At 34.4% G+C, this 23,116-nt stretch overlaps 1 protein-coding gene across 1 annotated transcript; it reads right to left on the bottom strand.

Annotated features, from left to right (window-relative positions):
• Positions 1 to 15,617: 15,617 nt before the first annotated feature.
• On the bottom strand, positions 15,618 to 20,405 carry LOC133823953 (probable metal-nicotianamine transporter YSL7). Its single transcript, XM_062256808.1, has 6 exons — positions 19,896 to 20,405; positions 17,915 to 18,069; positions 17,656 to 17,753; positions 17,433 to 17,567; positions 17,036 to 17,225; positions 15,618 to 16,940 (listed from the first exon to the last, which is right to left on the bottom strand). Exons 1-6 carry the CDS (start codon positions 20,317 to 20,319, stop codon positions 15,831 to 15,833), a joined length of 2,112 nt encoding a protein of 703 aa, XP_062112792.1. The 5' UTR covers positions 20,320 to 20,405; the 3' UTR covers positions 15,618 to 15,830.
• Between the last annotated feature and the right edge of the window lie 2,711 nt (positions 20,406 to 23,116).

Here is a 23,116-nt window from a genome sequence, read left to right as displayed (position 1 = left end):
TGACAAGAGCTTCCCCCCGAAGCAACAAAAACGAAGACTCCTAGATGATGACAGGATAAAGGCGAACTGATTTATACGAGACACTTTCTACCCTGATTGGGTCGCCAACCCAGTGCTGGTTCCAAAACCTAACAGAACATGGCGAAATTGCATCGACAACTCTGACCTCAATAAGGCATGCCCTAAGGACTGCTTTCCCCTACCTCGGATCGATCAGCTCGTAGATGCCACAGCCAGGCATGGACTTATGTCATTCATGGACGCTTATTCTAGATATAACCAGATTGCCATGCATTCCCCGGACCAAGAGCATACAAGTTTTGTAACCAATAAAGGGTTGTACTTTTATAATGTCATGCCTTTCGGGCTTAAAAATGCTGGAGCCACGTACCAAAGGCTGGTAAACAGGATGTTCTCTGAGAAAATAGGTAATAACATGGAAGTGTATGTTGATGATATGTTGGTCAAATCTAAACATAACAATAACCATGTGGACGACCTCAAAGAATGCTTCGTCGTGCTACGAAAGTACAACATGAAACTCAACCCCCATAAATGCTCCTTTGGAGTATCGTCGGGGAAGTTTCTTGGCTTTATTGTGAACGCACGAGGAATAGAGGTTAATCCTGACAAGATCCAGGCGTTAATCGACATGCCCTTACCTCGAAAGCATAAAGATGTCCAGAGCTTAACTAGATGAATGACGGCACTAAGTAGATTTACCTCTAAATCTACAGACCGATGTCTTCCATTTTTCAACCTTCTGAGAGGGGGCAAAAAATTTGAGAGGACAGAAGAATGCGAGCTTGCATTTCAAGAGCTAAAGAAGCACCTCGCGGAACCTCCCATCCTGTCGAAACCTATCACAGGAGAAATCTTGTGCCTATATCTCGCTACAACCGAGCATGCCATCAGCGCCGTGCTCATCCGAGAAGACCAGAAGGTACAAAAACTAGTGTACTATGTCAGCAAGAGGTTACTGGGGGAAGAATCGAGATACCCGTTAATTGAGAAACTGGCTCTTAGCCTAATCCACTAATCTCAAAAAGCTCCGACCTTACTTCCAAGCACACCCCATCCATGTGCTTACTAACCAACCACTACGGCAAGTCTAGTCCAAGCCAAAAGCCTCGGGCCAATTATTAAAATGGGTTGTTGAGCTCGGACAGTTCGAGATCACTTATCATCCTAGAACGACCATAAAAGGGCAGGCCTTGTCAGACTTCATTGTGGAATGTACGGGAATGACTGAGGACGAAGTTATATCCTCAGCTCGCGAGCTGTGGAAACTTTATGTCGATGGGTCTTCCAACAAAATGGATCGGGGGCTGGGATCATATTGATCACTCCAACTGGAAGTCGATTTCACTCCGCCTTGAGGTTTGGCTTCGAAACGTCTAACAAAGATGGCTGCATATTTAGAAAAAGCAAAAGCATGACTCAAACATTTCAAGTTCTATGCGATAGAGCGGGTTCCCCGAGAGAAAAATGCAAATGCAGACACTCTGGCCAGACTCGCTGCAACCAACGAGGTCGATGCGCAAGGCTCAGAAACTGATTTATCAGATTCCAAGGTACGCTATTGTGGAAGGAAGGTTATATCGGAGAGGATAATCTATGCCATTACTCTGATGTGTGACTCCACCCGAGGCCAAGAAAATCCTAGAAGAAATTCATGAAGGAATTTGTGGAGACCACACTGGGGGGCATAGCCTATCTAAGAAAATTATAAGACAAGGATACTTCTAGCCCAATGTCAAGGCAGATGCATTTGAGTATGTCAAGAAATGCGATAAATGCCAGTGGTTCAAAACAATCCCACGAGCTCCACCATCTGGGCTAACTATGATGACCTCCCCATGGCCATTTGGGTGTGGGGAATTGATCTTATAGGCTCGTTGCCAACTGGCAAAGGTGGAGTTAACTGCACAGTAGTCGCGGTCGATTATTTTACAAAGTAGACCGTGGCCGAACCTCTGGCAACGATTACCTCGAAGAAAGTCTTGGAATTTGTGGTAAAAAACATCATCTTTCAATATGGAATGCCAAGGAAAATAGTATCGGATAACGGTACTCAATTCGACAACGAATTATTTACCAATTTTTGTGAAAAAAATGGGATAATGAAAAGTGTTATACCCAAAAATTGGAGATCAAGGACGTGGCAATAAATGTGACAAGTGGCAGTGCATGGTCAGTAAAAGACACGTTAATAGTCAATAAATACATTGAATCCTCAGAGTTGTGATAAAGTGACCCGGTAGACTGACGAAGAATTTGGACTGCTTGAAAGATGTCATAACCAAGCCAAGTGCACCTTGGTCCTAGGAGGCTAAGGAGAATGCATCCTAGGAGGCTAAGGGGAGTGCATCCTAGGAGAGCTAAGGGGAGTGTATCCTAGGAGAGCTAAGGATGAGGTCCGAGGAGAACTCAAGAAAGTGGTCCTAGGAAACCCCAAGAGAGTGATCCTAGGAGACCCCAAGGGTGTGTCCAAAGTAAACCTCCCAAGGTTTCCTAAGTGTTGGCTCGAACGTGTCCAAGGTAAGTAGCTAAGGAGGAGGAGTCCCATGCAATCCAAGAATGGAGACTTAGATTTTGACAAGGAGAAGTCTACACCATGTCCGATCGGACATGGTTGGAGGAGCCTAGGAAGTGCCTCGGACCTATCCGGGGTGAGATGCCAAGGAGGTTGCCTCGGACCTATCCGAGGTGAGATGCCAAGGAGATTACCTTGGACCACCTTGGTCCGAGGAGAAGCCAAGGAGATTGGTTCAAGGAGAAACATGGCATGCTAGAGGAGAGTGCCATGTTAGAGGAGAGAAGTGCATGTCCTACCACCATGCATGTCCTACTACCAAGCACGTCCGACCAACAAATGTTTGTCCTACCACCATGCACATGTTCGACCAACACTTGCATGAGTGGTCAGTAGGAGGTGGATCAACTAACTAGAAGAGACTAAGTCAAGATTCCCATAAACAACTTCAACAAGATATGCAGGAATATCTCATTCTTCCCACAAATGGGGGGTTTGTTACATTTTGAATTTTGAATGTTTCTTTGTAATTTAAATGTAATAAATATAATAAAATATCCCGGTTTTAAGGGATAATGTATGTATGACCCTAAGCCTATAAATAGAGGGCTTATGGGATGAGAGAGAGGCTTCTTCTGCTTCTTCTTTCTAGAGAGAGAAAATTGGGTCTGAGTATTCTAGAGAGAGAAAGTGCTGATATTTGAGAGAACTCTTGTATTTTCACAATCTGTACTGAAGAAACTCAGTTGGCTCAGTCCATCTGATCTTGAGTATAGGTTTATAAATCACAACTCTAAGTGGATTAAGCTATTACCGACAATCGGGGTTGAACCACTATAAAAATCTCTTGTGTTATTTACTTTTAGTTCATAAACTGTCTGTTGTCGTTTACATTCTCTTAAAGGCTTGTCATATTTGACGTTCTCATGTCGTTGGCTAAAAACACAGTCAACAAAGAGCTTCTCCTTTATTGCCCATCCCCAAGAAAATGGCCAAGTCGAAGCTGTGAATAAGAGTGTCAAGAGTTCTATGAAAAAGAAATTTGGAAGAAGCTAAGGGAAAATGGCCCGAGGAGTTGCCCCAAGTCTCGTGGGCCTATCGAACTACATCTCGCACTTCAACAGGACATACCCCTTTTTCTTTGGCATATGGATGTGAGGCCATGTTACCAATCGAGGTCGAAATACCCACAATCCGTAGCCATGCTTATGATCAAGCCTCGAACCAATTCCAGCTCGAAGTAAGTCTAGACCTGATTGAAGAAAGGCGAGATGAAGATCAACTGAAAAATGCAGCATATCAACAGCGAGCAACCCAATACTTCAATAAAAAAGTTCAGAACAGGAAATTCGGTTTGGGAGACTTGGTGTTACGGTGTGTGTTCCTAGCTACAAGGGACCCAACCGCTGATGTGCTCGGGGCCAATTGGGAAGGACCTTATCAAATCGAGTCAGTTATTCGACCTGGTGTCTACAAATTGGCGAGATTAAACGGAGAGTTGGTACCACGAGCATGGAATTGCGAACATCTACAACCTTACTATCAATAATGTTGGAATGATGTCTCCTGTAACCATGGTTATTTATCTTTACAGAGTTCCTATTAATAAATTGTTCAATTTTGAATAAAGTTCATTTTCATTTCAATATGTTGTATTTTTTGCAATCTCTCTTAATTTAATAACCTATGGTCACACTCATAGGATATTAAGGGGGCATCAGTGGTGTATATACTGCAAGTTTAAAAAAACAAACAAATTTCTGGACCATTAACCAGATTATTAAAAATAAAGTGTTTGGATCTAACCAAATGCGCGAGCTAAAGCTAAGATAATTTGGACATAACCAAATTATTAAAAATAAAGTGTTTGGATCTAACCAAATGTGCGCGCTAAAGCCAAGATAATTTGGACATAACCAGATTATTAAAAATAAAGTGTTTGGATATAACCAAATGCGCGAGCTAAGATAATTAGGACATAACCAGATTATTAAAAATACAGTGTTTGGATATAACCAAATACACAAGCTAAAAATATTTGGACAACCAAATTATTAAAACTAAAGTGTCTGGATATGATTAGATATGCGAACCAGAACCAGTGTGATCTAGATATAACTAGATTGAAAATATATATGTGTATGGATTACGAACAAAAAACGACCTAAAAAGTTTTGGAACATACCAGCTAAAATCAATCAACACTAGTGGGAAAAAGATTAACCTACTGTGAGCTAAGTCGATATCGAGGATGGAGTATTTTGCAACAAAATTTTCAACCTCATAACCTCAAGGAACTGTACGAGGAAGAGGAAAAGTGACTACAAAAAGCAAGATACAACTAAATTACTTTGCTTACATATCACTTCAGTACTTCCAAGTGCGTGGTAAAAGTAAGATCCGATCTTGACAAATAACGAGATCAGATATGGATATATCGAGTAAACTATGTGCGAATGCATCGAAACTCGAGCTTAAATCCAATATATGTTTGTATGAATAAACTAACATAAAGGCAAAACTCTAATATAAATTGCTTAAAATACTTCGATCTGAGAGATGTAAAGCAGAAATATTAAAGTAAAGTCGAATGTGATATTAAAAATATCCAATGTAAATAGCTCTTTTACGAGATATAAATTTTTTTTTCCCCGAGGGCATGAAAAATAATTACTCTTAATTATTACAAGATTTTTTAAAGGGACACAGCCCATGATCGAAGAACTAGGAAGCAGGAGGTTCCTCCTTAGCCTTCTCAGCTTCTTCCTTAGCCTTCTCAGCGTCCTCCTGAGCAGCTTCCCCCGCCTCTAGCCGAGCTTGCCATTTAGCCACAAGCTCTTCCTCAAAGGAGCCCAAAAAGCTCATGTCGAGATCGGCGTTGCTGGCCCAAATCATGTACATGGCCAAGTCAACCGTCGATCCTTCCTCTGCTTAAACTCTTTGAGAAGACGAACCTTTTCACCCTATATTTTTTTGAAGGTGGCCTTTTTCTCCTCCTCGAGCTTGGCATTCATCTTCTCAAGCTCCTCAACCTTGGAGCTCTTCTCTTTGAGCTCGGCTTTCACCTTCTCGATCTCAACCTCCAGCTTTGTTTTTGCAGCCTTGAACTCGTCAGCGAGCTTAAGCTGGAGATCCTTCGACTCCTGAGCATTGGACATGCTCGCATGAACCTCATTGTTCAGCTTGTAATTTAGCTGAGCAACTGTAGCAAGAGCATGACACACAAACAAATCAAGTTAGAGCATACTCTAAGCAAAATTACAACAAATAATGAAGTGAGAGAGGTTACCGAGGAGATGAGCTCGGTACTCTTTTCATAAAGGGCATTGGAGTCCCGAGCATGGACCAAGAACTACCACTGAGGGGCCCCAAGACTGATGAGGCTTTGGCCTACCTGAGACATACTCATCAGAATGAGTAGAAATCGACAACAAGCTCCCCTTAGTGATCGCTAGTTTCTTCGGAACTGAGGCGAGCGTTGGAAGGATCCGGATAGCTGGAGGCAAAGGAGGAACATCTGCTACAGGAATGTCGACCTGGGGAGTGGGGTCTACTATTGGGCTCAGAACAATCGGAGCTGGGGAGGAGTCACCTCGGTACTTTTAGGGACCTTAGCAGGCTGACCAGACTTTTGCGGGCTCTCGGGTGCTTGCTTTGCTTGGCCCCCACACCACTGGCGAGCGTATTCTTGAGTTTGAAATCCATAGTACCTGCATGATCAAATCACATTATAAAATGATCTCAAAACGCTAAAATTAATGTAAGGCAGACAGTTAAAGAAATTAAAGACAAGTGGCAAGGAACCTAACTGGAACTCTCCCCCGAGCTTGTGTTCGACGACCATGTAATCCCCCCATCTTCAAAAGAGGATGGGGGAGTCCCTTCCCTATATGTGGAAGTTATCCTCGAAAGGTCTCTATAATCATTGGTCCCGTATTGAATGGCTATCCCATCCCAAACTTCATTTAAGCTATACATAGTTTGGAACCTTCCTAACCAATTATCAAACCTATGGACCTGCTCATCTACCCAAGACCATACATAAAAGTTATCCCTCTCATCCGGGAGTAAGATCAGGGTGTCGGGTCTATGCTTAAGAAGGGAAGGAGACCATAAGGTCGAGCTAAGAATGACCTTACCTCTGTCACTCGAGCTCGAGGCCTCATCATTGGCGTCGTTCCCCGAGCATTGACTCCTGCGACGGCGAGCTGGGGATCGTCCCTTTGAGCTTCACCTCAGAGGAAGCCTGCTAGTTGGGAGAGGCACAAACTCCCACTTGGTATACATCTTGTAGGCAGTGTCATCTGTGGATTGGTCCTTCTCCAAGAGACCACAGGCTCGAAGCTTATCTTAGTGAAGAAGATAAGACAGGGAGCGCCTGCCATATGGAAGCTGGAGCAAAGTTTCTTTGTGCTCCCTCATTGCGTCGTGGGGGTAGGATGGTGATAGTTGGCTGAAAGAATGGAATAAATTATGAGATAGTTCGAGCCTAAGAAAAAGTCGAGCACGAAAGGAAAAAGATCGTATACTTACGGATTCATCTAAGCAAATAATATTTGGAGGGAGCCAGGTCGTCCGTCCAAAAGAATGCCAGCTTGAAGTTAGGAGGATGGTTGGGCATGTCCTTGAAGATCTTCTTCTCCCTAGGATAGCTCGAAAAGTAGTAAAAGTCATCTCCTCCTCGAGCTCGGGAGGGGTTGCTTTTCAAGCAAAAGAGATACAAAATCTCTCTTGGCGAAGGTCCTTCCCACTTCAGTTCGTGGTAAAGTGACCTCAAGGCTGACAAGACCCTGTATGAGTTGGTCTGGAGTTGGAAGGGCGCGACCCCCACATAATCCAAAAAGTCCTTAAAAAAGGACTTCAAGGGAAATAAGGCCCCTGCCTTCATATGCTCGTGGCTCCAAGCCGCGAGCTTTGACTTATTGTCAGGATTGCCATCTCCCGGGGCGTAGCAGCTTTGTTCATTGGAAGCCAGATCTTGACACCTTAGAGAGCCTGACAGTCCTAGGCCATGGTGAGCTAGGATGTTGCTTATTTGTCCCAATGAAGAAACCGAGCTCCAATAATGCTCGGCCTCGAAAAAATCCCCCCTCGAGGGGGGAATGGCGGTCGGTTTTGAGGTGGGTGGATGATTTGCTGATTCTTCCATCAGTGAGAATTTAAGATCGCCCGGTTTGAAAGGGACCGTTACTTTAAGTGTAGGGTTGAGAGGAATTGGTCTGGGCTCGAGGTCCGGGTCTCGATAGATCGCGACCCGAAGTTTTTTCCTCTTTCTCTCTTCGACCTCGTCAATTTGGCGTCGAAAGTGAGCTCGAGTATCCTCTTGCTCAAACCTCACTTCGTGCTCACGAATCAGCCACTGATTTCGAGTAAAGGGTGACTCTGGGCTCGGAGTTTTCGGTGAATAAGGAATCACGAGTACTGACCCCCACCATTTTTCCAAATTTTGCAACATCTAGCAAGAAAGAAAAGGGTGAGGTCCAGGCACACGAGAAATTAAGAATTTAATTACAAAAATCAAGATGGTTCGAGCTCGAATGCTCGGAACCATGGAATAAGCTCGATCGAAAGAACAAGATCAGGCTCGGAAGAAACCTGAGCTATTGAAAGAGTCGGGCCCCGAGCGTGTATTTGACGCGAAGGGGGGGAAAGTGGATTTATTTTCAGGGAAAAAGTTGGCGGTTACTCAAAAAGGTGATATTTTTGGGAAACGTGCAATTTAAAAACCCTAATTCCGTACCCCTTTTCTTGGTCTACACGATATGTCATCTGAAATTCAAATGAAGAACTATATTTGTATCTTTTATGCAAAATATGGGTTTGGAACCCATAGTATTAGAAGAATCTAAAAGCTACACAGTATCGGCAAAAAAAAAATTCTACTGCTAAACTAGTGAATGTGCCTATAGAATAACAACAATACAAACGTACGTGCAGAAATGTAAAGAGAAAAATATATATATACAAGCGTATGGGGTCAAGAACAGATACTTACACAATGAAGCTTGTGGATACAAAGAGATCGCCGACTGAAGTGTTGATAACAGGGAGGACCTCACCGAGTCGAATATACTGGAGGAAGATTGTTTCCGTGGTTTGGAAAACATGCAAGAGCAGAGCAGCCTTCAGTTCTGGTTTCTCTTCTTTTTTTCCTCTGAAAACTCAAAGCGAGAAAGTAAAATGAGGAAGACGATGGAGGTGTATTTATAGGCCCCAAGGAATGCCAAAGGTTGAGCTAATTTGAGCCATTAAAAAGATTATGTATCTGATATGACGGTCAGGTACAAATGGAATGATGGCAGCATAAAGTTGGCAGGCGAATGGACGTGGGCATGGTGCAAAGGGCACTCGAGTGCAAAGGTACAGTTTCCAAGAAGGGCAATTCAAAAGTTTCCTTCTCATAGGATTCGAACTAACACTTTTGAGGGGGCAAAATGTTAGACCTAGATTTCGACCCTGAGATTGTGATCCCGAAATCTAGGCTCATTATGTGTAAGCTCGAAATAGACACGGTCATCGTATTTCCCATCAGTCAAACCATTTTTCCTGTAAGTAGCAACCTCGAAGGTGCAAAGGGGTGTGTAGCCTCGAAGATGCTCTAAGCTCGCAAATAGTATGGTGTGACACTCGGATGTATCCCTGAGCCATCCTTTTGCCTTCCAGACTGGTTCGAGCTTGGAATGTGTGAGTTCGAATGTGGCGACATCGTCAATGTCTATTTTTTCCGAGCATAGGCAGAGTTAGGCGACGAGCTCGTGATCTACTAATGGTCTCGGCGAGTTCAAGATCGACTGCTAGTCTCGAAGATCTGATGAATCTCGTATCTGAATTAATCAGTTATGTGTGAACATATTTATTGTTGTACAGTCCCAATGTTTAAGGGATAGTATTTAATCTGTTATCTGATCCCACATTTTATGGGATGTTTCCGTGTATGTAGGAAATAATGCATTAAATAGCATTATATTAATTAATGCACAGAATATCTTCCCGAGATATGTAGGAATGAATTCTGCAACCTTCTCTATTAAAAATAGAGAAGGAAACACCATTTGTAGAGGACGGAAAAACTTATTTTTGGAAAGAAAACTTTGAGCAATTATTCTCTGAAAAGTTTTCAGAAAACTCCCAAGTTCTAATAACATAGACTCGTGGACTAGGCAGATTTAACTGCTGAACCACGTAAAAAACATCTTGTGTTCATCTTTGCTCATTTCCTCTGATATTTTCTTATTTAATTGCTCTCCTATTTAAGTTGACGTAAAACGGCGTCAACATTTGTAAAATGTGTATTTCTTTTTATCTTAATTAAGATTTAAAAAGTTAATTTTTTAAGAATATATTTTACTTGATAATGTAGTAAATAATTTTTTTATATAATTTTTTTTATTTAAAAAAAATAGTGATTTTTTTTGTTATGATTTAAAAGTGATTTTTTTTAATAAATTTAAATAGTAAGTTAGTTTAGTAAATTTGATCAAATTATATAATCTTGTGGTAGAGAATATATTGTATTTATATATCACTTTTTAATATAGTTATTTGTGTTTTTTCTATTTTTTTAATTAAGATTTAAAAAGTTAATGTTTTTAGAATATATTTTACTTTACATTGTACTAAATATTTTTTTTGTAAGGAATTTGTTGTTATTTGATAATTAAACCACAATTCTCATGAGATATTATGTATTTAATATATTTAATTATATTTATTTCAGATTATAATAATCAGTTGTAACTTCCCTAAAATCAGGGGAAGATATTCTTCTAACCAAACTTATAATATAGTCTGGTAATTTTTATTTGTAAGGAGGCACAATCTTGTATTGAGAATACTCTGTTGAATTGCTCTGAGAAAACTTTAAGAGAGTATTACGAATCAATAATATTCACTCGTGAACTAGACAGATTTTAACTGCTGAACCACATAAAATTCCTTCTGTTCTTTTCTTCTTTTTTGAATCTTTGTTTAGTGCTCTTCAAATTTAAATTCACGAAAAACAGCGTCAACAAAATATATTTTCGTTTTTTTATTTTCGGCTAAGATTTAAAAAGTGGTTTTTTTAATAAAGTTAAATGTTGAGTTAGTTTAGTAAATTTTATCAAATTATATTATAGTGGAGAATATATTTTAGTTATATATCACTTTTTAACTTTTTTAATATTATTAATTATACTTGATAAAAAAATTAAAGAATTATTTAATCAATTATTACTATTTCTTAAACTATTATAAAAGAGTGAATATTTTTTTTTGTTTATTTAAAAAAAAGTGTGTTTCTTTTTATTTTGTTAATATTTAAAAAGTGAGTTTTTTTAAATAAATTTAAAAGTGGGTTATTTTAGTAAATTTCATCAAATTATATTATTTAGTAGTGAGAATATATTTTAGTTTTTTTATTAAGATTTAAATAGTGGTTTTTTTAATAAATTTAAATGGTGAGTTAGTATAGTAAATTTGATCAAATTATAGTAGAAAATATATTTTAGTTATATACATCTCTTTTTTAATTTTTTTTTAAATATTATTAATTTCACTTGATAAAAATATTAATTAATTATTTGATCAATTATTACTATTATATCATGCATACTTTATATCTATGTATCAATTATCACTTCTCTATTGCTCTTTACTTTTGGTATTTATCTAAAGAGTTTTATAGTTTTTTTTAAATTGTATTGAATATTTTTTTATTTTATTTAAAATTTCAAATTTAAAAGTTAAAGCTATTTTCTTGAGGCTATTAGGATGATTTGATTTTAATCAAATTAAGTATTTTATTCATTTTTCCTTTAATATTGTATTGTGCTAAAATATAATATTATATATTCTAGATCCAAATTATAAATACTTTTGAAATTTTTTAATTTTACTTTTAATATTGATAGATATTTATTTAGTTTAATTGTTTTCTCAACCTTATTATATGATTTTATTTTTAGAAAATAATATATTTTTTTAGTTATTTAAGTTTTTTTTTTTTTAATTTTATATGTATAAAAAATGCAACCCTTTTTTTTTATTACAATTAAATGATATTTTAATCAATTTTGTCAAAATTTTAAGTAATTAAAATTTAGATATTAGTTAAAAAAAATAAAAAAATTTCACACGTGCCCCACCTAGTATTAAAATTATAGGAATATGAGCCTTCTTAAGTTTAGGTTATTAGGTTAGCTTGTTTGTCAATTCACCATTTATGGGCTATTATTTTATACTTCTCTATGAACATTAAAGACACTCACACTACAACACCTTTTTTTTCACAATTTTAATTAAAATAAATAATAAGGGAGAGTGTAATACATGAGCTCCTTATGCTATATTCGTACAACATGCTCCCATAAATGCCGGTGTTTATTATAATTATAGTTACTTTTTTGTAAAATTTTAAAATATTCTGAATAATTTACAATATTAAAAATAGAGTTCAAACAGTTTGTTGCACATGCGCTTATTTTTTTTTATATACGTGTAAGTAAGTGTTTTGAACTCTATTTTCAACAGTGTGAATTATTCCAAATTTCTTAAAAATTTGCAGAAGGGTCACTATAATTACAATAAACACTGTCATTAAAAAAATATAATAAATAAATTAAAAGAAATTTGGGGTGTGTTGTACCTATTATTTTGGGGTGTTGTATCGCAGAAACCCCTAAATAATAATGTTTTTTTTTCAAAATTTAATAATTAATACATTTTAATACCTTTTTACACCTTTTCCACATTCTAATTAAAAAATATAAAATAATACTACCTTATTTTTCTTCTTATCTACTTTTATTTTTGCTACTTTTAGACTTTTTTTTTAGTGTTAACAATTTTCACTATTTTTTAAGGCATAGGTTAAATACATTCTTATCCCTTGTATGATGCATTTAATCTTAGACTTGTTGATTATATATTGTTAAAATTGTATATATTTGATTTGTAAATAGCAACAAATTAAGTTATTTAATAAAAAATATATGATAAATTAGAATTCGTTAAACTACTTTTTTATAGGGTTTATAACACTAGAAGTCCCTAATCTCTTTAAAAACTATCACATAAGTCCCCAATTTTATTGTGTATCACTTCGATCCCCAAACCTACTAAATGTATATCATATAGGTCCAATCAGTTAGAAATTAGTTTATAGAATGCACAGCGGAAAGTGATTTGTGACCCAGTTAATTACAAAAAAAATTAATTGGGTCATAAAAAGTTTTCTGCTGAGCCATAAATTGATTCATGTCGCGCTTCGTGTAAGTCATTTTATAACTGAAAGGACCTATGTGATACACATTTGATAAGTTTGGGGACCTGTTTGATATTTTTCAAAAAAGAAATTGGGGACCTCAAGTGATATAAACCATTTTTTAAAATATATTATGGAGGATTAGTTTGAGCAAAACTAATATCCATATAACATATGGGTCATTTTTTTTTTGAAAGCAACATATTATAATTTAATTATTTTGAAAGGATCCATGTAACATATGGATCACTTTTTATGTACATTATTTATATACATACACTTATTATTTTTAATTAGAGATGGAATACATTGTAAAAAAATCATATATAATTTAATTAATTTTTTTATAAATTCCAGCTATGAAATTATGTCGCTTTAAATATTAATCATGACATAAAAATTCTATAAAAATGTGTCTATTAATCAACTTGTCTATTAGATCAAATATAAATTTATAAACTTAGAAAATTCAAATATTTATGTCACAAATTTATTACTATTCACAATCCCATGAGATTATTATTCTTAAGAATAAATGCAAAAATAGATTTAAAAAATAGATTATTATTATTATTATTCCTTACAAAAGTAAATGCAAGACAAATGTATCTTTTAAAAAAATAGATTTAATGTTTGTTATAATAATTGTTGAATATTCTTTCAAGAAAAAAGATATTGGACTAAACTATACACAAACTATTTGTGTCACACTAGTTATAAAGATACTGGTTTTTGCATTGGTTGGTCCTTGTTCAAACTTCAGTTTGTTATATTTCAAATCAACATAACAATGTTGTAATAATAAATAAATAAACAAAGAAAAAGATAAGACTATGATAGCTTGGAATAATATAGTATATATATGCGGTATACCATAATGTTTATTTATGATATTCATACGTGTGGATGATAAGAGTTATTGATTAATTGTAATTGAAGTTCATATATATATATATATATATATATATATATAGCAGTATATATATCACAACTGGTGAAAAAAAAAAAAAAGTCTCCACAGACGTTTCAACAGCTCCATATATATATATATATATTTATATTTGCTCTCCTTTGAAGCAGCAACATTTTTGTTTGTGTGATGCTGTATTTTGTTTCTAGTTTGAGGTGTTTTCTATAATGTACGGGACACCTGTTATTTTTTTCCCCTTTTGTCACTGCCATGGCCGTTTAATTGTATTGTTTTTTATTTAGTTATTTTCTTGGATGTTTGGTATCTTAGTGTTATTCTTTATATTTATATATGTTCTATCTCTTATATAGAGCTCTAAGCTCTAGTTTATATATAAACATATTTATTTTCCCTTCCTCTAATTCTAATTTTTCTCCAGGTCCCAAAGTAGGGAGAGTATGAAGGTTGTTACTGTTATTGACTACAACCACTTTGAACTATAAATTCCTTATTAAATATTAACACTTTAAAAATAAATTAAAAATCAATAAAAAAGGGTCAAAATATAAAGATATGACATCTTACTCTTGCTTGATTTGCACTATGAGAATATATATTTTAAGACCTTCCTATTTTCCGGTTTTAGCGTACTGCCGAGTTGAAAATATTTATATAACACTGTTACATACACTAACATTATGCATTTTATCTCATATTGTTGATGAAAATTATTTTCTTCTCTTGAAAATTTTATGTTTTTGAAAAACTTGGAGCTTGGTCTTGGGGCATCTTGCCCAAGTTTTTGGGAGAAAAAAATAGGGGTTTTTTCATAAATATATATTTTTTTGTTAATTATTTTTTATGGAACCTGTTTTTTTTTTTAAATATTACCTTAAAATATAATTTTTGAAGTTTATTATTTACAAAAATACTGTGTTAAAAAAGCAACTAAAAAACAATGGGCAACAATTAAACATCAAATCACTGTATACAAACACATTCAAAAACTACTAAAAAACAACAATTGGATAGCAACTAAAAGTCAATCTATTGTATACTAATATATTTTAAAAAAAATTAAAAATATATCTGAAAATAACTAAACACTAATTAAACATCAACACAACAATAGAACAATATACACAAATTTAAACAACTAAAAAACATTAAAACAACACATAAACCTAAACAACACTAGACAAAAAATGAGCAAAACCGTAAAAATGTAAAAAAAATCTTTAAAAACATAAAATTGAAAAAAAAAATTGTCTGTTCCTAAATATGTAAATTTTTAGCGAATTTTAGTGTATTATGTCAATTTAATATTCTTAAAATTAAAGAAAAATAATAAATAGTATAAAATAATAGGAGGTTTCCAAATATACAATGGTAAGTAAATTGGGAATATCAATAACCTTGAAAAAGTTGTTAGGAAATATAAATATTGTTATTTTCCAAGTAGGATTTTTAGTTTTTAAAGAATGAATCAAGAATGGAATTAGAATCAATGCTAATTTAAAAAAATTATATTAGGTTAAAAATCTAAATTAGCAACAAAAAAGTAAATGCTAATTTCTTGGAGCAACAATGACCTTGTTTACTTACTCAAATAATAACAACCATATCAAGATCCAATAACTACTATTTGATTAAAAAAATACAATAGGTAACCATTTATATGGCTAAATAATACTGTAAAATTTAAATCTCACCATATATATATATAAAGATTAAAAAAAAATATTCCAAGTTACAAGCCTCTAAGTAATAGAGTATCAAATTCAAACATCTCTCCTACTAGTCCTTACCTATATTATGTAATTTTCACTTCCCACCTACTCTTAATAACTGGCTCGACAATCCTTTTGTGTCTGTGGTTTTCCCCTAATCAAGACAGTTCCTAACACGTAAAACAGTAGAACAATGAATTTGGGAATATAATAAATAATAAATAGAGCAAAAAAAACATTTACTTTTGAGATTTTCGATTACTAAATATATAAACAAATACTAAAGACAGCTTTCTTAACCACATTGTTTAAGATGTGATTATTCACAATAACTTAACACCTTTTGCCACACAAATGAAAGGGGTATAGAACAAGGATGCTTGATTCCACGAATGCTCATATAACAGAACCTTAGCTAGATGTAGCTAAAAAACCATCGACTTTATCATTAATTGTATGAGACAGAAACTTCATGCAAATTGGTGGTTTAACCCCAGCAAGAGCAAGAATTGAAGCAGGTAAAGTCCATATGCCATCACCACAGATTAATCCAGAAGCAACCGCAGGGACAAAAGCATCTGCCTTGGTCTTGTTTATCTTAGTCCATATGAACAAGATAGCGCTACCAATACACATATCAATGGCAAAGTATGACCCTAAGTAGAAAGGTATTGCCATAGCCATTGGAATTGGAATGTATTTTCCTTTTTCCTTTCCTATGACATCCTTAATGAGGTTAACCAGAATGGCAAAGCCAAAGAAAATATAACAAAGCAAGAGGCAATAGTTTGGCAAAGAGCCGAACCCTTCTACTCCAAGTATGGCCATGTTTCGATATACAACAGCAAATGGAGCAGGATATGCAGAAGAGGGGCTTCCCAGGTTATCAAAGGCTTTGTAAAAGAGCCAAAAGACACACGGAGAAATAACACAGCCCATTGCTGTCCCAATAACTTGGCTGACAAACATGGAGCGGGGTGAAGCTAGAGTTAGGTAACCAGTTTTAAAATCTTGAGTCAGATCAGAGGCTGTTGAGACTATGTTCATCATGACTCCACAAGCAGCTAGACCAGCAAGAACCCCACCGTGAGAGGAGCCTGCCCATGCTCCAATTGTGAAGATGGCAAGTTTTCCGTAGGTAGAAGCAAGGGACCAATCCGTGAGGCCACACCCATATGCATTACAGAAAGCCAATGCAGGAGCAAAGATGTAGATTACCACTATGTAATACCATTTGAGTTGGGGGAATATCTGTGGAAGAGTACCAATGGAGATGGCAGCTATTGCAACATAGCCTCCAAGAGCAAACCATACTGAAATTTGGTCTTTTAGAAACAGTTCTTTCCGGCGTTGGTCATCAAAAGATGGCTCTTCTTTAGTAGGACGATCTGCCACTGGCAGAGAGCTGTCTGCCACATCTTTATCTTGAAGCTGATTATACAAACCAGAAAGGGTTCGGCTCAGCACCTTTACGAAGTTGTACAATCCATCCCCCAAAATCATTGCGATGGCAATAAACACCTAAAACAAAGTTTGGGATTTAAAGTGTTAGGGCCAAGAATGTATGTTGTGGTTCAACTCAATACAAAATCCAAATATTTTCAATTGAAATTTACCTTGTATCCTTGAAGGCCATGCATATTGTTTGGTTTGAAGGTTGCAGAGTACCAATCCCCCTTTCTTTTATCTATTAGAGGCCACATGACCCCCCAAGAAAGAATTCCTCCAAGCAGCAGTGATATGTTCACAATGTATGGGCAAATCATTCCCACTCCGACATATGTTGCAGAGAAATCAAAGTAAAACCTGCATGGTAGTATGTTGTTTAGTCATTACATATGAAGAAAAATGAAACTTTTCTCGAGAATTGCAATGAAATTAAATTCTGTAAACAAAATATGTACTATTCTTATGTTTTGATAATTAATATGCATCAGAAGGGCATATCACAAAATAAATTGTGATCTTCCTCAAAACAATGTTGTTTTTAACAAGGTTGAGTGAGATAAGTACTTGTTCTTGTATGCCTTCAACCCCAGTGTAGGGAAACTTGCAAATCCACAATCTTCACCAGCTGTATAGAACCATTGAAAGAAACCCCATATAAAACTTAAGGAGAAATACTTGCCCAACGCTCTCACTTGTTTCCTACAATTGAAAAATAGAGAAAAAAAATTAAACTCAACACAATATATATATGCATCAAAAAGAAGAAACATGTGTCAGAGTACCCTACTTTGCTAACTTGGCCCCTTCAGGAGTGTGGAAACTGTTTATAAGATGAGCAGTTGCAGTACCACTTGGGTATGTCAATTTGAAGTCAATGATCATGATCTGATACCAACCACGACAATAACGTTAACAATGAAAGAGAAGGCATCAATACCAAAAGGCATCAATAATAATTATGGATGGGAAGAAAAAGGAAGATATGGTGATAACTATAGAAACAAATATGTGTAGCGCAACGTGTAATTGTTTGTCCAAAGGCGTACCTTACGAAGAGGCACCACTGAGAAGAGACCAAGAAAGCTAACAACGAAAAGAAAACCAATTATCCATCCCAATGAAGGATTTTTGAAATCTCTGGTATCAGAAGACTGTTTGGCAACACTTTCACTCATTCCAAAGAGGTAACTCCCAAAGCCTCCTGATTTGTTTAAAAAATAAATTTTTAGTCAAAACAGGACAAGTTGAGCCAACTTTAAATCTATTTGAACCACAAATAAGATATTATGCATTCATATAATACGTCTGTCTGAGAAGTCTACCTTTTTTCTGTGTTGTTCATTAAATAATATTCATTCAATATTACATAAATAAAATTAATCCACTTTTGCAAAACTATAAATTTCAACTGTTAGTTCATTCATGGCCACAAGTGTGCATCAATTCCTATAGAGGAAAGTGAGAACAATTTAAACTTTAGTAACTGTCTTAACAAAGATTAAAAATTTCACACGAATGTCCATAACACCAAAAAAAGGTAATTTATCCTTAAGCCTTGATAAAACATCTTAAACTGTAAATTTATAGGTTGAATATAAGGTGCGAAGAAAGCACACTTCAAATAGCTTAAGTGGTCTTAATGTCATGTCACAACGAGAGAATTTCTTTCATGATGGTTTAGGCCTCAATAAATACCAACTTCAAAGCAAATGATTATTTTTATCCTATTAATTCTTCACAATGTTTATAACAAACTCATCATTTAAACGAGTAATGTGTATTTCTTACGAAGACGTGCAAAGAGAGAAGAAAGGCCGGCTGTTTGGCTTAGTAAAAAAAAATGACGACTAAAGGAATAGTGGAGTTTGGTTGAGGGTCTTAATCAGAACCTACTTTATTCCCTATTATTTACTGTGTAAAACTTAATGACATAACAAAAGTTTGTGGATCTTAAATTTTCATTTAAAATGAGATTGAATAGTAATGGTAATGATGGTTACGTCGTAGTGGAGTTGACTGTGGAAAAAGATCACAAGACAACTCACATGCTTCATCTAAACAACCAGCCGCTCGTAGACATCCATATCCAAAACTTCTTATAATTATCTTCCTTGTTATTTTATACGATAACTTGCTGATTTTTGTTTATTTAAAACAAACTTAAAAACAAGATCTGGGTTTGCTTTCCTAAGTCGAAAAAAAGACAAAAGTGTGATTAAGGGAAGAAAGAAGAGGTGGGTAAATGAGAACTAAGTATTAATAAATAGCCAACTCGCATTTACTTGGCCATTTTTTTTTCTTTCACAAGTTTTATTGTTTGGTCCTATATTCAAAGTAGGTATTCCAAACAAATTATGAAAATAGACACTAACAGACAAATATGTTGACTAAATTAAATAGAGTTCTATTATTAAGTCTGAAAACAGTACTCTGTTTTCATTTCTAGTTTGGAATTAGGCTGACTATGAGTAAACCATCCTCCAAAATTGTAATAAACAAACCTATCATATCAATCAATTGATATTTTGATATTTAAAAAAAAAATTACAATGATCTTAATTTTTTTGGTAAGTTTGTATTTCGATATGGAAATAGTAGTGAGAAAAAAGGAAAAATAAGAAAGAAAACATTTCCCTTAAAAAAAAAATCACATTTATTTATATTTGTTTAATTCAAGCTTTTTTTTTTAATCTTCATTTCCACATATTTTTAAATCTAAACAACAGAAAATGAAACACTTCAATTTTTTTTAACAGAGGGTAAGAACTCAAAAATATAAATAAAAATAAATAAATAAATAAAAAAAGACTTTTCCATGATCAAATCTACTTAAAAATATAATAAAAAGATTGAAAAGGAAAGAAAAAACATATAAACAGAGGCAACGAAATTGGTTTTTGAAATCGAAAATCAAGATGCTAAACCAATAACAAATCACAAAAGTGATGATTACATAAATAATGAGATTTCGATTTCATAAACAGGTATAATAACGAGTAATGATGAATGAAGATTAGAGAGAAATACCGCTAAAGGCAATGCCAGAAGAAGCAACAACACAGGTCTGAATAACAGTGTTCTCCTGTCTAGTAAAGGGCTGCTTCAAAAGACCGGACTTGTCAGCGATTTTTGTCCAAGTTTTGACAAAGAAGAACCCCAAAAGACCAGCGGAAACGTTGAGAGAAGGAATAATCCCGGTGGTGAGATTGAGCTTCATGACTATGAAGGTGAAGAGAATGCTGAGCACAAAACTCACCACGAAGGCCCTCACCGTCAGCTGATTCTTCCATGAAGGAACCTCCTGGCTAGCGAAGATCTGTTCGATGGAGAGCGCCGCAGAGTCGTGTCCTTTGTTCTTCTGGTTTGGATCGTCGTCGTCGTTGTCGTTGCGAACCTCAATGGCATTCTGATGATGATTTTTCACCACAGCTTCGTCCTCCTCACGACCCATTTTTCGGAGAAGAAGATGGGCTTAGACTTTTTACCAGAGAGATTTGTTTTCCTTTTTTTTCTTTTTGGTATCAGTGCAATAGAATCTTGAATCTAGACTTATTTATAAGTATTTTGTATATACAATCTTCGTCCTTGAACTGTACCATAATTTCCATTTCGTCCCTGTATTATTTTAAAGAAAGCTTATTTTGGATTTTTGAATGTAAAAGATATATACATTTTTCAAATTTAGACATATTATTCTAAATTCATAATAATTAGAATTCAAATAATTAGATTTAGCAAACTAAATGTATAGACGTATTATTCTAAATTGAAACTATAAAATATTATTCTAAATTCATAGTTAAAAATTTAAAAACAATATTTAATATTACATATAATATATGTAATAATATACATAATATATGTATGTATAAATGAAAAAAAAAACTCTTAATCGGTTTATTCAGGTTATTTGAGAGTCTTTGTATAATTCTCAAACTGCCTAATATTATAATTAGACGGTTTGAATTTTTGTCGGGTTATTCAAGTTTTATTTTTTGTCGGTTTTTTCGGTTTAATTTGGGCAGTTTGTAAAAAAATTTGTACAACCCTAATGGTTTCTATTTTTTTATTATACTATTTTGGACCCTGCGTTTTGTCACATTATTTGTTTTGACTCTATGTTTTAATAAATTATTTTTTGGACCTTATGTTTTGTAAAATGATTCAAATAGACATGTAAACTCAATTTCGATGAATAAAAAAATTAAATATAATAATACAGTTGTCAGACAGAATAATTATGTTTTTGTTCTTATTGTAAGAATGTATAATGGAATGTAGTTTAGACAATAAGATGTGTGAAAGTATTTTAACAATAGGTGTGGATAGTAATTGTAGAAAGTATAAGCATAGGGGTGAAATGTCCAAGTAATATGTGGTTCCATCTAAAAATCAATTGGTGATGAGTGGAGTCACACATGCCCTTATATATTGTTGAATGTGCGCACACACTTTCCATGTGTGACACGCTAATACTTACTTGTTAGTTTTGTGAATTATTTATAATTTTAGTTCAATTTTTTTTTTTATCAAAATCAAGTCTAAAGTCTATTTGAACAATTTTACAAAAATATATGATCGAAAAAATAATTTATCGAGACACATGATCTAAATAGGTAATGATAAAAAAAAAATGGTCTAAAATGAGATAATTCATTTTTTTTTATAAATAATGGTGTCTATTAATAGGTTATAAATAATGGTTTCTATTAATAGGAAGGAGTGGTTTATAAAATTAAAATTTTGAACCATTTTCAAGCAGTAAGAAATGATAAATAATTAAAACAATCAGTGTGGGGATGAGGTGTGTGCGGTGTCAATAGCTGTGATTTTTAGCTATGTAAAGTAAAAAAGTGGAATGTGTCATGGCGCCAGCCACGGCTAGTTGAAAACGGCAAGTTTGTTATTACTAATATATGTATTGATTTTGATTTTGATTTTGATATCCATTTTGATTTTCTCATCATAAATTGATAATTTAAGTCTATTTATTGAGGGCAACAACATAACGTCCTCATTGGGAACTGCATTTAAAAAAATATATTAAAAAAAGATTAATAGCAATGCTATAAATAAATAGAAAAATACTTTTGGTATATTTTTTTTTTTTTTTGTGGGGACAAAATTGTTGAATTTTTAAGAAAACCATAAAACTTTTGATTTTTAAGGATATATCAAATCCCAACCCACCTCTACAATTAGTGAAAAATTACAGAAAATATTTTGTGACAAATAATTAAATTCATTAATTTAGTACATGGCACAATTATTGTGTATGACATTATCAAATTATTTTATATCATATTTATATATATATATATATTTCTCCTTAAGAGGATAATTGACCCAAAAAGTTGACTTGTAGAATTGGAGTTTGGGTATTTGTAGATAAGTTGGGAATGGAGAAGCACTAAAATAATATCAATAATAATTAAAAAAAAGTAATAAAAGATAACAAATGAGAGCTTTGTAGTAGTAGTAGTAGTAGTAGTAGTAGTAGTAGAAGAAGAAGAAGAAGAAGAAGAAGAAAAGAAGGGTAGGGTAGAGAGAAAATGGATTTGGATGGCGATGGGGTTGTCGTTTGCCCAACTCAGTCTAGTTATCCCATTTCAAACATGGTTTCGGCTTTGCCTTTTCACATTACTTTTCAGCTCAGCTAGTCTTCTTAAATTTAACATCACTTTACTTTTCAGCTCAGCTAGTTTTCTTAAATTTAACATCACTTTACTTTTCATTGGGATACAAAATTTGACTTTATGCCTTCCTTTCTAGTGAACCAACTTTGGTACGTGTGTCAGCAAATCCTATAGAACCACCCTAAAAGAATTCACAGAATACTTTAATTTTGTAGAATGCATTGCATTACTTGAATCAAACATCCAAGTTGGGGCTATCTTTAATTAATATTTGAAATGACAATAATATCCACCGTTGGATGGCCTTTTTTTTTTTCTTATTTTGAAAATGTGACTTAGATCAATGGAGATGGATAGTATTTGTCCTCCTCTCACGCATAGATTGTGAAAACATTAAGTTAACCTAGCCTTATATTACTTGTTCAAAGGGCCATTCATCTTATTCGTCACCACATACCTAAGGAGTCAGATGCAATTAAGATTATAAAGTTACTATTTTGAGTAATACTTGAGATCCTAACAAGTCACAAAAAATATACACACAATCACGTGTTAATAACATTTTTTTCCCTTTTTTTTTACTGAATGATATATCAATCTGTGTGTTCCTAT

Source organism: Humulus lupulus, chromosome 3 (genome assembly GCF_963169125.1).
Source record: "Humulus lupulus chromosome 3, drHumLupu1.1, whole genome shotgun sequence".
Lineage (NCBI taxonomy): Eukaryota > Viridiplantae > Streptophyta > Magnoliopsida > Rosales > Cannabaceae > Humulus > Humulus lupulus.
The sequence above is the reverse complement of the archived record's forward strand: the minus strand, read 5'-3'. Positions and strand labels throughout refer to the sequence as shown.